Source organism: Echinops telfairi, unplaced genomic scaffold (genome assembly GCF_000313985.2).
Source record: "Echinops telfairi isolate 266 unplaced genomic scaffold, ASM31398v2 ScPeMD7_30;HRSCAF=105, whole genome shotgun sequence".
Taxonomy (NCBI): Eukaryota; Metazoa; Chordata; class Mammalia; order Afrosoricida; family Tenrecidae; genus Echinops; species Echinops telfairi.
The window spans coordinates 1,188,517-1,203,827 of record NW_022103927.1 but is presented as its reverse complement, the minus strand read 5'-3'; the positions used below and the strand labels follow the sequence as shown (position 1 = coordinate 1,203,827).

The following is a 15,311-nucleotide window of genomic DNA, read 5'->3' as shown; positions in this document are numbered from 1 at the left end:
CAAATGCGCTTTACACAATTGATGTGTGTATGGATTGGGATAACAGTTGTATGAGCCCCTAATAAAATGTTAAAAAAGAAAAAAAAAACTTAATAAATAATAAATAAATAAATAAATAAAATAAAAACAAAAAAACAAAAACAAAATGGAAAAAAAAATTAATTTGTTACAAAAAATAAATAAATAAATGGTTAAGTGCCAGACTACAAGCTGAAAAGTTGGCTGGTCCACCCCATGCAAAGGCACCTCAGAAGCCCGGCCCTGTGCTCTGTGTCTGACCAGTCAAGGCCTTGCCAACCCTCCAGAGCAGGGGGTTGGCAAACTTGAGATGGAAGAGCCCTCCCTGCCCCTCACAACCATTCAAAAATTAGTTGAGAGTCATACATACATTTTCACAAACGAACGAAATCACCATCCTCTGAATAACATCCTTAAAAATTTTTTTGTTTTGATTTTGCTTCAGAATCGCGTGTATGTACCCCCCAAAATCCGCGTGTGGCTCGAGAGCCGTGGTTTGCCGACCCTGGCGCTCCAAAGTTGCACTACTCTGCACACCTGGGTTGCCACGAGTTGGAGCCCACTCCACGGCGACAAGCCATAAAGCCCACAGCCGCCCTACAGCCGAGTTCTGGGCCTTGGAGCTCAGTAAAGGCACCCACAAAGTTAGGCTTTACTAGACTGGGCCCCCTTCACCTTGTCCCCTTCCTCAGTTGTGCCAGTCCAAGACACCTCCACCCAACAGTACAATGGGATTTTCCTATGTCTCAGCCACTCAAGAAACCACCCAACATGGTGCTTTTTGGAAGTCTAGCTGCTACGTGGCCATGTAATGTATAAGGAAATCCCTATTTCCTTATCCGTACAATGGCGAACACAATCCTTGCCTCCCTACAATTATGCTGAGGCATCGGTGAAAGGACACAGGTCAACACTTCACTATAGAACGCCATTTGCCTAGCAGAAGAGGTTATTCGTGCTACACGCTAATTTAGGAGTCCTCAAAAAAAAAAAAAAGAAATCTGGGAGCTGGATCTGCGCTGGCCAGCAGGGGAGCCATGAGCCTGGTATTGGCCCAGTGTGCAAGTCCGTTCTCTGCTATCCTATGTGGTTGTCAGTGACCATCCAGGGCAGCACAGAGAGCATCATTATCTCGGAGCATTCTCATGGACAGCCCTGCTCTACACATGGGAGTCCCTGGGTGGTACAGACGGTTAAGCGTTCAAGCTGATCACCAAAAAGTGCAGTGGCACCCAGGAGACCCGCCCCAACCAGAATCCAGCCAGGCAAGCTGCCCCCACCCTGAGGAACCCACAAGGCACGGTTCTAGCCGGACGCATGCAGGTGGCCATAAGTCAGATGGACTGGATACTTTTGTTGGTTTTTTTTTTTTCCCCACCTGAGGTACAAGGTGGCCTCAAGAGCAAGGGTTCAAACCCTGACTGTGTTCAAACGACCAGCCCTTGTGCAACTTTAGGCAAGTCAGTTAAGCCCGCTGGGCCTCAGTTTCCTTATTTGCAAGATGGAGCTCACGATATGACCCCGTTGTCGAGGGGGTCCCGTAAGGATGTAAGTCAGTTTGTGTTGGTTGGGTGCTCAGAGCCAGCTCTCAGGAAGCATCTGCTGGGATCACTATCAGGAAGTGGGAGGGAGGGATGGGGCGGTGGGTGGGTGGGTGGCAGCCCAGCCCTGAATAAAACAGAAACCAAATAAAAATAATGAAGCAGGGTGCTCGTGAGGACGGTGTGACTTGCTTTGTAAAGCAGCTCACAGCACCTCCAGGAATGTGGAGTGGTGCTCCTCGCCCCCCTCCCCCCAATCTACTACAGAACCCTCCCCCTCTGACCCCCAAATTTTGCCCTGTGGGTTTCCTCCCCTTACCTTCTCCGTAGACTGGTCCAGGGTCCTCAGCCCAGGTGGGTGGGAAGGTCATGGTGAGAGGTAAGCGGGGCCGGCGGGAGGGGAGGAAGGTGCCGGGTGGCCCCCCAGGCTCTCGGCCCAGGGGGCTAGGAGGCTGCTCTGTGGCCGAGGTGGCCAACAGCTCTTGCAGGATGTTGATGGGTGAGACGGTGACCTCCCAGTTGGTGATGCCAAAGTCGCGTAAGTGGGCCCGGGCGTGGCTGGAGAGGCCGGCCCTCGTGTCGAAGCCAGCGCCGCAGAATTCACAGCGCATCAGGCTGAAGGTGCCCGGGTCGAAGTTCGCCACTGTGGAGGGAGAGAGGACACAGTAGCCTGGATGGAGGGGGAGGGGTGGGGCTCTGCAGTTCCAGTGGGATTCGCAAGGCCGCCCACCCCTGCAGATCACACAGCCCCCCCGGACTGCCTTCTTCCCTCGCTGCCATTTATATTCCTCCTCCAGACAGCCCTCCTGCTTGCCCTCCCAGGCCCTTCCCTCCCTCCTCTCCCAGCCCAGGGGCTGCTCCCTTAGAACACTCTCCGAATGTAAATTTGTACCCTATGGGTAAGTCTGAGATGGGTGCCCTCTGACAGCCAGAGTACAGGCCTTCCATGCACACTAGATGCTAACCACAGGCACCTTGGAAGAAAGGCCTGGTTATTTGGTTCCGATAGACCACCGTCTTGAAGACCCTATGGCGCAGGCCTCCTCTGGTCCACACGGCCGCCTCCAGAAGTTGGAGATACCTTGAAGGTAACTGGTAGTGCCAAGAACCACCGTGCTGTACATTATTAAACAGTGGTTGGATGCACCAAATGGGTGTTCTGGAACCTTCTTCTACCCCTTTTGCCCACCCCCCTCCCACTGCCCAGGCTGAACTGGGGCCTACTCTGGGCTGCCCCAAACCTCTGTGCACCCCCGTCACCGCCCTCATCACTGATGTTCTGTTGTAGCTTCCTGGTTTCCTGGCACTGCCCTCTGCTTCCCCGCCAGGCTCAGCATCGCACACTCACTTCTTCACTCAAACACTGAGTCAGCCCAGCCTCAAAGGGGCGCCATGTCTGCCAGCATCAACATCTCTGGAACTAGAACCTTGGTCCCTGGGAACCTGGGCATAAGAAGGGTTCTGAAGCCCCCCACCGCCCCAGAGCCCCATGACTCCAGGCTATAACCACCAGGGTGGGGGCCTACTTTTCTCTGCTCGTTGCCATGTCCCCAAGTGCCCAGAACAGAGGTGACAAAGAATAAATAAAATTCCCTGCCTGAGGCTGACTCCTCTGCCCAGAATCCCTTCTCCAGCTGCTGATGTGACCAGGGCACTGGGGCGTCCCCATACATCCACCGACAGGGGGGCCTTTGCCGTGGCCCCCAGGTCTTCCTGGAGGGAGGTCCCGACTTCACCCTGCTTGGAGTCCCTGGGTGGCGCAAACGGTTAATGCAATCAGCTGCTAACCGAAAGGTTGGCAGTTTCGAGTCCCATCCCCCCAGGTGCCTCGGAAGAAAGACCTGGCAGTCTACTTCCGCAAAGTTGGTCCCTGGAGACCCTCTGGAGCACAGTTCTACTGTTACAGGTGTGGGGTCACCAGGAGTCAGAGGTGACTGGGCAGCGACTGGGTGCAGAGTCCCTGGGGGGTGCAAACAGTAAGTACCCGGCTACTAAGAGTTGGAGGTTGGACTCTACCCAGAGGTGCCTCGGGAGAAAGGCCTGGCGACCCCCTGGTGAGAAAGTGGTCCTTGGAAACGTTACGGAGCACAGTCCTACTGTGCCACACAAGGGGCTACTGTGAGTCAGAATCTACGGAGCAGCCAACAGGTTTGAGGGGAGTTTGGGGTGGTTCGCTTTTCTGTTTTGGTGCTAAGGGTTGGTGGGTGTGCTCCGGGGCCTTGGAGGGAGGTGGGTGCTGCACGAATGCCTCCCTACCTTTTTTCTTCTTCTTCTGGAAGGAGAACCTGCGCTCAATGGCCTTGACCTCTTCGGCCGATATGAAGTGCCGCACGTTATAGCTGACGCCCACGCGGTTCAAGTGGCCCCGGACGTGGTTGGCCAGCCCGATGCCGTTGTGGAAGCGGTCGGGGCAGTAGGGGCACTTCCGTTGTTCCTCATGCTTCAGGGCTGCCGGGTCCCCGTCTAGGAGCGTGTCCAGCCCCAGCGGGTCGCCCAGCGGTACATTCAGCAGCAGGAAGTCCAGGGGATGGGCGCTCCCCAGCCCGGGCTCCTCGACCTGCAGCCTGGTGGGTGCCCTGGACGCCTCTATGACCCGTGGCCCCAGCTTTGCCATCAGCACCACGGGGACCATCTGACAGAGCTGCCATTGCTGGGCCGCCGAGCCCTCCGCTGCCCCCAGGGCCACTTGGAAGGTGCGCTTGAGCTCCAGGGCTGGCTGTGGGATGAGGGTGGCAGTGGGCGCTGGAAAGACTCCGTTTTCGGAGATGAAGTCCATTTCGGAGGCCAGCGCCCCATCATCTTCCTCACCGCTCCAGGAGTGTCTCTGGTCCCCCAGCTGGCCTGGGAGCTCACAGCCCACAGCGCCCTCCAGCTCCTGCGGGGGGAGCAGGTGGGCAGAGCTCTTGTTTCTACTCAGCTGCCCGGAGTAAGGGGCGGACACTAATGGGGAGGAATAGGCTGGCTTTGCGAATGGCCTCTGGAAGGCACCATACAGGGGTGACTTTGGCCGTGGGAAATCCTGCATGCCCAGCTGCTGGCAGGCGGGCCCAAAGGCCAGGCTGGGGTCGTACCCAGCAGGGCTCGCCTGCCACGGAGAGGCCAAGAGTGGCTCAGCTTTGCCAAAGTAGTCCTCAGTGGCCTCGGGGAAGTGGGCGTAAGTGTCCTGGCTCGTGCCTGGCTGGCCGGCGGGGTCCTCCTCAAAAGCCTCTCTGTCCTCCCAGTGGGGACGGGCGTGCACCATCCCAGCGTGCTCCCTGAGCAGGCTTTCGCTGGGTGCCGAGAAGCCACAGAAGCTGCTGGCGCTGAGGCCCGGGGAGGATGCGTAGGGCTGGAAGGCGAGGCTGGGGGCCTCTGGGCCTGGGCTGCCAGCCCCACTGCTGCCCTCGCCGCTGCCCAAGGGCTCTGGAGCTGCCGGGCCTCGGGGCTCCTGACGCACATGCAGCTTGGTGTGCTGCGTGAAAGCCTGGGAGGAGCTGGTGCCGAAGACACATTTGGGGCACTGCAGCCGGGCCTGCCGGCCCTCGTCCTCCGGCACCTGTTTCAGCTTCTGGATCTCCTCAATGATCTTCTCCCGGGAGGCCTGGTGTAGCCGGCGGTGCTGCTCCAAGCTGCCGAGGTCTGAGAAGGGCCAGCCGCACTCGCTGCAGGCCAGCGGGGCCAGCTCGGCTGGGGGCTCCTGGCCCGGGGTGCGGCGGTGCTGGCTCATGTGCTCCAGGAGGTGCTCTTTCTGCCGGAAGTAGATGCTGCACTCGATGCAGGGGAACACAGCCAGCTCCTCGTCCTCATCCTCAGCTGGGCTGGCCGGCCCCTCGGCCACCTCCTCCAGCAACTCGCACAGGTAGGGCCTCGTCTGCACCGGGGGCAGCAGTGGCTGCAGTCGCTCCACGGACGCCTCTGAGTTCACCGTCCAGGTCTGTGTGGCCACCTCCAGTGCTGCCCTTGGCAAGCTCCATTCTGATGGTGGGGCCAGCGCCTCGGGTTCCACCAGTCCCCCTTGTGTGACTGCCATGGCCATCGCCCGGGGGTGGTCGTCCTCTGGCACGAGGACCCTCTGGAAGGGGTGGAGGTGCAGCCCTGAATCCTGGCGAGAGCCCTGCTCCTCCTCCTCCTCCTCCAGCCAGTGGAGGCTGGGCCGGCCACAGGATCCCCTTGCCGCCAGTTTGGGCCCCCCCTGGTGGCAGTGCCAGGGCCTTCTAGAGCCCTCGAGCTCGGTGTGGGGCTTCACAGTCCTCACAACGACCGAGTCCTCGAACCTCCGCTCTGGGGGGATGCCCTCTCTGGCCTCCTGGACCAGCGGGTGCTCCCAGGGCCCCCGGCCGTCGTGGGGGCCAGGGAAGTGGCCCAGGAGGTGGGGTAGGGGGGAGCCTGATCGGAAGTCCAGGCTGCCTCCATCCCAGCAGCTGCAAGGAAGTGCCAACGGGGACAGGTTAGCCACAGGCCTAGTGTCCCTCCCTTGGGCGGGGGGAGGCCCCCCAGGTACTCATAGGCAGCGTTGAGGGAACAGGGTACCTCACGTGCTACAGAGTAGAACTGCTCCACAGGGTTTTCTAGGGAGGGTTGGGGGGAGCTCTGGGTGGTGCACATAGCTAAACGCTTGACTACTAGCCGGAAGGCTGGTGGTTTGAAGCTACTCAGATGTGCCTCAGCAGAAAGGCCTGGTGATCTGCTTCTGAAAGGTCACAGCATGAGAAATCCTACAAGTTAGTTCGACTCTGCACACACATGGGGTCGCCAACTAACAGTGTCAGGGTGGTAGGTGGTGGCGGGGGTATGCGTGGACCTTTTCCGAGCCCTTGGGTCAAAGGCCAGCCTCAGCTCTCAGGGGGTGCTTCTCTATAGCACCCAGCTCTCTTGCGTCATGCAGGAGGGTCTGCTTAGGGATAGGCTCAACTCCAAGAAGCGTCCCCAAGTCTGGTGGCACAGTCAACTCTCATTTCCCCCCTGGATGATCCCAAGGCCTCGCCAAACTGGAGTGACCGAGTTAATTTCATGTCTTCCCCCTACTCCCCAAAATCACACAGCCAATTTGGTCCCTGTCCCACTTTTCAGCAGAGTGGGTTGAGGGGCGAGCCCTTCCTCACATCTCCCCTGCCCAGAGGACACAGCCAGGAGAGGTTGAGGGTCCCACTTGGCTGACGGCCTCCAGGGTGAGGCAAGGCAACCTCTACGGGCCTCAGTTTTCCAATCCTAAAAATGGACACGGTTCCCGAGAGCCTGGAACCTCCACATCCTCATGCAGCATGGAAGGCGCACGCTCACCCTCACGGTCAAAGACATCGTCATGTGGGGCAGGTGCTTATTCAAAGTCACACTGGAGAAACCCATGCCCTCGCGCTGGATTTTAGTCCCTCTCCAATGTGGACCTCCACCCCTTGAGGCCCAGGCCAAGGGACGCCGCTTTATGCCGAGGAGATGCTGAGACGCATGCCTTGCCTCGCAGCGAGCTCAGGACCAACGTGGGCTCTTCTCCTCACTGCCCTTGAGCAGCCTCCACGACAGGGGCTGATCGCGCCCTTGTTACAGGCCGGGAGACCCTGGGTGATTCGAATAGCGGATGAGCTCATCTGCTCACCCAAAGGCTAGAGCTTGGAGTCCACCCAGAGGCACCTAGGAAGCAAGGCCTGGCAGTCGCCTGCCAGAAGAGACGTCATTAGAAAGCTCCTGGAGCACCATTCTACTCGGAGACAGATGGGGTCACCATGACTGGTGGGTCAGCGGCAACTGGGATTTCTTTCCTTGTTCACGGACACCACAAGGTCTCCTCACCCAGGCCCATCTGTGACAGGGGAGAGCCGGAAGCTTCCTCTCTGCAGGGCTGAGGCAGAGCAAAGCAAAGGCCCTGTGGCTGAGAAGCCCCCTGCCCTTGAGTGGGTTCCGACGCAGGGTGACCCCACTGCGCTCCAAGGTAGAACGGCGTTGTAGGGCTTTCACAGCCCGGGTGGGGGCAAATAGTTAAACACTGGGCGAGTGGTCAAAAGGTTGGCGCTTCAAGTCCCTGTCCCACCCCACTGCCCGCAGAGGTGCCTCCGAAGTAAAACCCTGGTGATCTCGGTCCGAAGGCACACTTCTGTTCTGCACACACGGTAGGGCCGTGCATCGGAGCTGACTGGGCACCAATGACTTCCAGCAGCAAGCTTTACTGAATCCGACTGCCCAGGCCTTTCCTCTGGGGCACCAGGGGGCTGGTTCGTGGTAGGGTGCAAACCCTGTGCATCACCCAGGGTTCGTTTCCATAACGGATCGCCATCGCCAACCCTGATAACGACTAGTGTGCACAACCGGCAGACCCGCAGAGCAAGTTCATGACTAGCCGCTGTCCTCAGCAGGGCTGTCCTGAAATCCTCAAAGTATGTTATCAGGTCCATTTTACAGACGAGGAAACTGAGGCTCAGAGAGAGCTAGTGTTTTTCTAAGGGTCTCTTTACAGAGACAGGACTCCAAGGGTCAGACCTCCAGGCTCTGATCCTTCTGTGACGCATGGCTTTCCCTGCCCCTCGCGCCCTCCACCCTCGACTCCTGGCAGAGATAATGAGAGTTGACTTCTGTGCTCCACCCGCACCCTGTGCCCCCCACCCCCCAGCACATGCTCCAGGCTGCCTACTCCTGCCTCACCTCCTGATCCCTCTGGATCCCGGGGAGGGGGCTTTCTGGGGCCTGGGTATGTCCCCCTGGCCTCCCTGCCCCCCCCCTGTGTCAGGGCCAGCGTGGCACTCACCAGCTGCTGATCCGACGGGTGGTGGAGGTGGCACGGGGGAGGGCTTCGCTGAGGCCGGAATGGGGCTGCCCGTCTGCAACAGAGAGGGGAGACCCTGAGGGGACTGGGGGCGCCCTGGCTGGGGGCCCTTTACACCCCAGCCCCAGAGCCTTGCTGGGTGCCTTGGGAGGGCTCCGCTGGCTCCCAGCCCCTCTCTCTAAGACACATCTGACATCTGCTTCTCTGAACTTGGCAAAGGGTTTCCTTGTAGGAGCCCCCTTTGCTTTCCTGGGGGGTCCTCAGAGGCCGGCTGCCTTCCAACCTGCACCCCTCCCCCTAGCAGCAAGCCCTGGTGACAACTCACCTGGCCTCTCATTATACCTACAATACATTCCAATCCCCCAGTTGACTCTGGAGGGCTCAAGCCTATGTGAGGTCCTTCTGCCTGGAACAGCATCCCCCCCCCCCCCACCCACCCCGCCTTACTTCTTGCACCAACTGCCCTTTTAAAAGCCACCTCCTCTGGCCACCAGTTGAGTGCGTCCCCCATGACTTTCTTTCTCTTACTTGCCTCATTTCTCCCTTCACACCCCTGGAAACTGCCCAGCTGACTCCCGGGGAGGGCTGGTGGCGCATCTCCCCAGCTAGTGTGGAAGGGGGCGTGGTCTTCCCTGTCTACTACAGGGCCGTGACTAGTGGATATTTGCTAGAGAATCAATGTGGAGCTACCAGGGCCCCTCACTGCTTCCTGAACCCTGGAATTCAGTCTTCTCCTGGGACCCTCACAGATCGAGCCAACTCTCCATTATCCATGTGTGGAACCCATGCCTGGAGGGACCCCAGGAGTCCTGCTTGCAGCCTGCCTGCCACGTGGACAAGCACAAGCGAGAGCAAAGCCACTACCTGTGCCAAGGTGAACATGTTGGGGGGGGGGGGCTTAGCTTGAGGATGGCCCAGGAAGACCACCAGGGAGGCCAGGCGTTCCTTTGCCAATCCTCACTGTCCAACTTGCCCAGGAAACTGAGAGCTGACTGTCCGAAGCCAGGACTACAAGGGGGTTCTTTTTTGCAGAAAAGGTGGGGTCTTTATGCAGAGCACCTGAAAAGAACAGAGGCTCTTGCTGGGCTCTTCCTGGAGGTGAAGGTGATGGTCGGGGCAACAGGGCCTCGCAGTGGCCAGAGCAAGGTGTCTATGCCTCAGCATCGTGGGCATCTGAGGCTAGACCATTCTTTAAGGGGGCTGTCCTGAGCACTCAGGAGCCCTGGTGGTGGAGTGATTTACACGTGGGGCCGCCAATGCCAAGGTCAGCAGTCAGAAACCACCGGCCGCTCTGCGGGAGAAAGACAGGGCTTTCTACTCCTGTGAAGACCTTCAGTCTCGGGAACTCACGGTTCTACTCTGTTGTGCAGGGTTGCTGTGAGCCGGCATAGATTTGACGGCAGTGATACTGAGCACTGGAGTCCCTGAGTGATGCCATCAGGGAAGCACTCGGCCAAAAGGCCGGCCATTTGAACCCACCCAGGGGTGTCTCAGAAGACGGGGCTGGCTGGCCCATTTCTGAAAGTCACAGGCTTGGAACCCCTAGGGACCCCAAATCTACTCAGTCACCTGGGTGGGGGTGGGGGACTCACTAGGAGTGGGAGTCAACTCGATGGCCATTAACAATAATCTGGGGCACTGTCGGGGGTTGAGCAGCATCCATGGTCCCTTCTGTTTGTGACAATCACACATGTCCCTGGACATGGCCAAGTGTCTCTGAGGGGCAGAATGGTTCCCAGTTTTGACTAGACTAATGGTGGGGTGGATGGGGGGCAGGGATCTACTTGGGTTTACAGGTTCATGCGCATGGCGTGAGGTGAGGGATGGGCGGGAGGGTGGTCCCAATGGTTAGCACACAATTACTAACAGAAAGGTTGGCAGTTCAAACCCACCCAGAGGGGCTTCGAGAGGAAGAGCTAGCCACCTGCCCCTGGAGCGCAGTTTTCCTCTGCACACACCAGACCGGGCCAGCCTGGGTTGGGGCGGACCTGACGGCAACTGGTTTGAGTGGGTTTGCACAACCAGCCAGGGGGGGCGATCCAGGACCAGGCCTCTCTCGAGGCTATGCAGGACAGAGAGGTGACTTCTCAGGAGAGGGGGACAGAGCCAGCACAGCCTGAGTGGCATGGGAGGAGGGCCTGGGTGCCCTGCTTCAGGGATTCGGGGACCCCTCATGTTGTCGAGATTCCGAGCGTCCCAGATTTGGGGATTCGTCGGCGTCTAAGAATTCTGAGAGCCAGGGGCTGGGTTGGCCTCTTTGTCTGAGCAGCTCCAGAGAGGCTCCTATTTTCAGTGGTGGTGGCTGTGGAGGAAGCAGGCCATGCACGCAGGGCTGTGGGGATGGGGGGCTCACCCAGAGGTCTCCACCACTTCTGGGGATCCGACGGGCCACACGAAGTACTTGGACCACACCCCAGCGGGGGGTCTCGCAGAGGGTGGTTCCCTGGTTCCTGCCATTCGGGGTCCCCAAAAGGATTTGAAAACGAAAGCGCATTCTCCAGGGGGGTCCGTGAGCAGCTGTGTGGTGTGGCCAATCATCTAGACTTTGGAGCCAGGCCAATCCAAATCCAAGTCCCAGGAGTGACCCAAAGGGTGTGTCTTTTGTTCTCCAAGCCTCAGTCTCCCCCTCTTCGCAGTGGGAATGGGCAGTGATGGGTCAGTGGTCGGATTCGCACCTCCCAGAAGAAAGACCACAGTTCAGCTCATGGTCAATGGACCTCACCTGCAGCCACCCCGCCCCCTCTGTCCTGTTGCTAGGACACTGGACAGGTTTCAGTAGAGCTTCCAGACTAAGACAGAGGACGAAGAAAGGCCTGGCGTTGGACTTCCGAAACTAGCCAGGGAAAATCCTATGGATCCCAGCCGTCAGATCCGTAATTGCTCCTGAGGATGGTGCAAGGTCAGCAGCGTTGCGTTCCTTTGCGCCTGGGATCTCCACAGGTTGGGGGCGACTCCAGGGGGATGAAGGACAACAGTGGGAACAGTTGGCAGTAGTGGGGACTAATGTACCTGCCAGTAAGGTGGTCACGGTAAGTGCTTGGCCCAGTGAGCCAGGGAGAGTGGGAGCGCTCTAGGGTAGAAGCTGGACCCTCCTGCCTACCCTCCCCAACCATTTGGCTTTCTCCCCGTGGGACCCCCATGAGGGCAGACATGAAGTGCCATTCTGCCCTAGTCCCCAACTCTAGCCCAGCATCAGGCTTACCTCAGCACCCTTTGGTGCACCTCGGAAGCCAACCAGAAAGACACAAGGGTGGAGGCGGCTGTTGGAGGAGGGTCGACAGCCACCAGGGAGGACCAGAGAGGAAGAGATGATGCCTGCAGGTCCAGGAGGGGCTGTTTGGAGGGGGTTGCTCTGAGGGGTTGGTGGGGATGAAGGAGGTCCAGCCTTGGGCTACAGTAGGAAGCTTAGAGGCTACTCCTATTTATAAATGTCACGAGCTGCCAGGGATGATGCTGGGACCAAGAAGCTAGCTGGAGAGACATCTGGCCTTGACCCTGCTCCCCTTGCCATGCCCCCATTCGTTCAAGGAAACACTGAGGCCTTCAGGCTGTAAACCAGGCACACCGGCAGGCTGCCCACTGCTTTCCCAGGGTAAAGTGAGGACGCACCTGGCCGCATACCAGATGGAGAAGAAATGGTCAATTCTGTGAAACCAGGCTGAGAGAGGACCTCAGGACCCCAAACCCCTCTGCCCTGAGCACCGTGTGACCCCTAATGTCCTGTCTCACCTGGGTCTCAGGTGATGGGACTGAATGTGTTAGAGGTCGCACTGGCCCAGATCCCCAGAGTGCTGAGACTTGGGTGCTGGGCTGACCCTCTGCCCTCAGGGGTCACCACCAAGCCTGTGCACAACCCCCCCCCCACACCCTTATTTGCCTGGATCACTGGGCTTCCCCCTTCCTCTTCCTCTTTCTCCAGAACCACAGCTTTCTACACTGGCTAAGTCAGGCCACATTGGTGCCTTGCATTTCCATCACGGGCCCAGTGACCGGGTTGTCCACTTGGTGACACACGTGACTTCTACCCCCAGGTAGTGGGTTCCATGACATTGGAGTATAAGTCCTTGGTCAGTGCCCAACCCCCACCGGAGAAGCTATGTCCACATGCAAGCCTGAGGGGAGTCGAGGCTGTGAGGAGGCAGGTCAAAGGTCCCAGCACGGCAGAGGACGCGTGCCCTTGGGTCAAGCTGTCTGTCCGGGTGCACATTTTGATTCAGTTACTGCCTGGCTCTGTGATGCTCAGGAACTGGACTGCTCGGGCCTCAGTTTCCCCATCTCTACCATGAGCGTAATAATAACTGATGCTAGCCCACACAGCTTCTTGCAAGAAAAAGCGTAAGCTGATCTGGTCAACTGTTGGCATGTAGGAAGTCCTTGGCAAGATGGGAGGAGCTACCTAGGAAGTGAGGTGCCAGGGGTGGGGGTGGGGGGCAGGCCAAGGAGACTGGAGGGAAGGGTGTGGCTTCGGACCCCTTCCCCTGCAAAGTATCAGCCACACCAGATTTCTTCCTGGTCCACAGATAGATCAGGCTGGCCCCTACCACAGGGCCTTTGCACCTGCTGTTCTTGTTCTCCTCCACCCAAAGGCCACCACCCAGAAAGGCCCATCCTGGCCCTCAGCATGATCACACCCCACTGTGTAGTTTTTCCACTGCAACCCTCATTACCTGAATGTGTTTAATTGCTTGTCCCTTTCCTCACCCCACCTCCCAGGGCAGACAGACTTTGTCTCTTTTGTTCACTGCTGTCGCCCCCAGCACTTTGAGAAGAACCTGGCACACAGTAAGGGCTTGCTATGTAATGAATGAGAAGTGAATCTTGGAGGTGAGGAATGTCAGCATGGCTGGGTAAACTGAGGCAGCCAGCATCCCTGAACTTCCAGTCTCTCCCCAACCACTAGAGGGCACATGCTGTTTTGCTCAAAAGCAGTGCCCGGGCTTAGGAGCAGGGCTCCTCCCCAAGGTGAGGGAGGGCCTGTAGCAGAGCTCTAGAGAGCTGACACAGAACGATGGAGATGCTCCAGTGAGTGTGGCGGATGCTCCTGGTGGGGGCGGGGGTAACTTGGGGGCAAGGAGCTCAGGACACTGAGCAAGGCACCTGCATCCAATTAGTATGCTCAGAAGAGGGAGCCAGGCATATTTGAAATCAAGTGCCAGCTCCTTCTAGCCCACTGGAAGGCCTTGGTCTGTGGGGTAAAATGAGACCTACCATTTTTACATTGTAAATGGGAGTTATCCAGAGAGCGTAAGGAGAAGGCTGGGGACCCAGGCTGAGTCAGCAAAACAAGTTGGCCCCTACTGGGCTGGTGCCCTCTGGACCTGGGATATGGAGTGGAATGCTCTCTTGGGGCCACAGGGCCCCCTCCTCTTACCAGAAATGCCACCTCTGCTATCCAGAATGTCTTGGGGATCCTCCTTGGTGACAGGCAGGTAATGGGTGGATCGGAAGATGCCCCCCTCCCCCTCGGCGGCCTCGGCTTCATCTTCGATGTCCTCTCTTGGTGCTGGACCAGGCAGTCTCTCAGGACCTCGGGGACGGTCTGGGGCAGCCAGGCCCCCCACCAGGGCCCCATCCATGGATGCTCTCTGCTCTGCTCTCCCTCAATGTCCAGGATGGCTCAGTAGGGCATTGTGGGCCTGAGGGCAGAGAAAGAAGTGCTTAGGGGAGGAAGCAAAGAGGTCTTTCGCTCCTCAGTTTCCCCTCCCTCAAAGTCCCATAACTCAATCTTGCTACTCCACTGACCTCCCAGTATCCCTGCCCTGAAAAAAACAAACAAACCAAACATCGCCATCTAGTGGGTCCCAATTCCTGGCGACCCCGTGTGTTTACAGAGCGGCACTGACCTCTGCAGGGTTTTCTTTATGAAAGCCAAGCCTTCCTTCTATGGAGCCACTGCGTGGACTTGAACCACCAATTTTTAGGTTAGTGGCCAATCATAAGGCACTTTGTGCAGGGACCCCGCCCAGCCCAGGTTAAGTTGAATCAATGGCTCAGAGGGCCCAGGCATACACAGATAACCGGGATTTCCCCAACCTCAGAACACCTTGCCCTCCCATCAAAAACTCTCAACACGGATTGCACACTGGCTCCATGGACCACATTGGCACCGCCACACACCCTACACTAATTCTGCCAGCGGGGCCTCCCTCCATCCACCACACAGCTGCACTCTCCCCATTGTGCTCCACGCCTCCTCGGCCCCAGCACCATTTCAGCCACGGCCACACACCAGCTCTGCACGCTGTCTCCAGGCCCCCATCACAGCCCCTGCACTTCCCGCACACGCACACCCCGCCTCAGTTTCCCACACCAATTATGCCTGTACTTTCCCACACTCCAACCTTCCTCCCCTCACACCCGAGGGTCTTCCCGAATTAACCCCTTCACCCCCACAGGCAGCCTCAAGTGACCCTAGCACGAAGATCTTTGCTTCTCCCCAACATCACCCTTCATGCACACCCAGCCTGGGGACCTCCATCCCACCTCCCCAGATTGCTCTAGTCTATGGGGTCAACACTGGGGCCCTTGGTCCAGAAACTAGGACCCTACGGAGGATGGGGGTGGGGTGGGGAGGGCAACTGTCCTCTCCTTCTATAAATACCTTCAAGGTAACGCAGAAAGTGAAGGGCAGGAATGAGGCGCCCTCCCCAGGGAGAGAGTGAGGAGGCCGGGCCCAGGCAACCGGGGCGGGGCCGGGGCTCAAGGCCTGGCTGTAGGCGCTGCCCTCAGGGCCTGGGGACTCCCAGGGGGCCTGTCCATGGGCTGGAAGTCCTGGCGGGGGTCCCTGCCCAGCCTGGGAGGAAGCACCTGCGGGTGCCCACTGGGTGGGCACTGCCCGTGGGGAATGGGCGGGACCACAACTTCAGGGCACTTTGGCAGCGCTGGGCAGGGGGTTCAGCCTGGACGTCCCTCTTCAGGGCTCGCGGGGTGGGGGCTGCGCAGCTCCGATGCTCCCCTCAGGGGTCCAGGGCCCCGGGGATGCGCCCTCCGCCCGTGCACCTCGGGGCTGGAAACCCCGC

General features: G+C 58.6%; 1 protein-coding gene across 2 annotated transcripts in view; it reads right to left on the bottom strand.

Moving 5' to 3' along the window:
- WIZ (WIZ zinc finger) overlaps nucleotides 1-14,981 on the bottom strand; it is a 26,343-nt gene extending 11,362 nt beyond the window's left edge. Inside the window, exons 1-5 of one of the 2 annotated variants that reach the window (XM_004715470.3) lie at nucleotides 14,894-14,981; nucleotides 13,664-13,928; nucleotides 8,275-8,347; nucleotides 3,816-5,959; nucleotides 1,879-2,202 (exon numbers count right to left, since the gene is read on the bottom strand). In XM_004715470.3, coding sequence (XP_004715527.2) covers nucleotides 1,879-2,202; nucleotides 3,816-5,959; nucleotides 8,275-8,347; nucleotides 13,664-13,868 — 2,746 coding nt within the window. In that variant the 5' untranslated portion in view covers nucleotides 13,869-13,928; nucleotides 14,894-14,981. The remainder of the gene's footprint in view (nucleotides 1-1,878; nucleotides 2,203-3,815; nucleotides 5,960-8,274; nucleotides 8,348-13,663; nucleotides 13,929-14,893) is intronic. The other variant, XM_045289729.1, reaches the window with a different exon arrangement.
- Nucleotides 14,982-15,311: the final 330 nt, after the last annotated feature.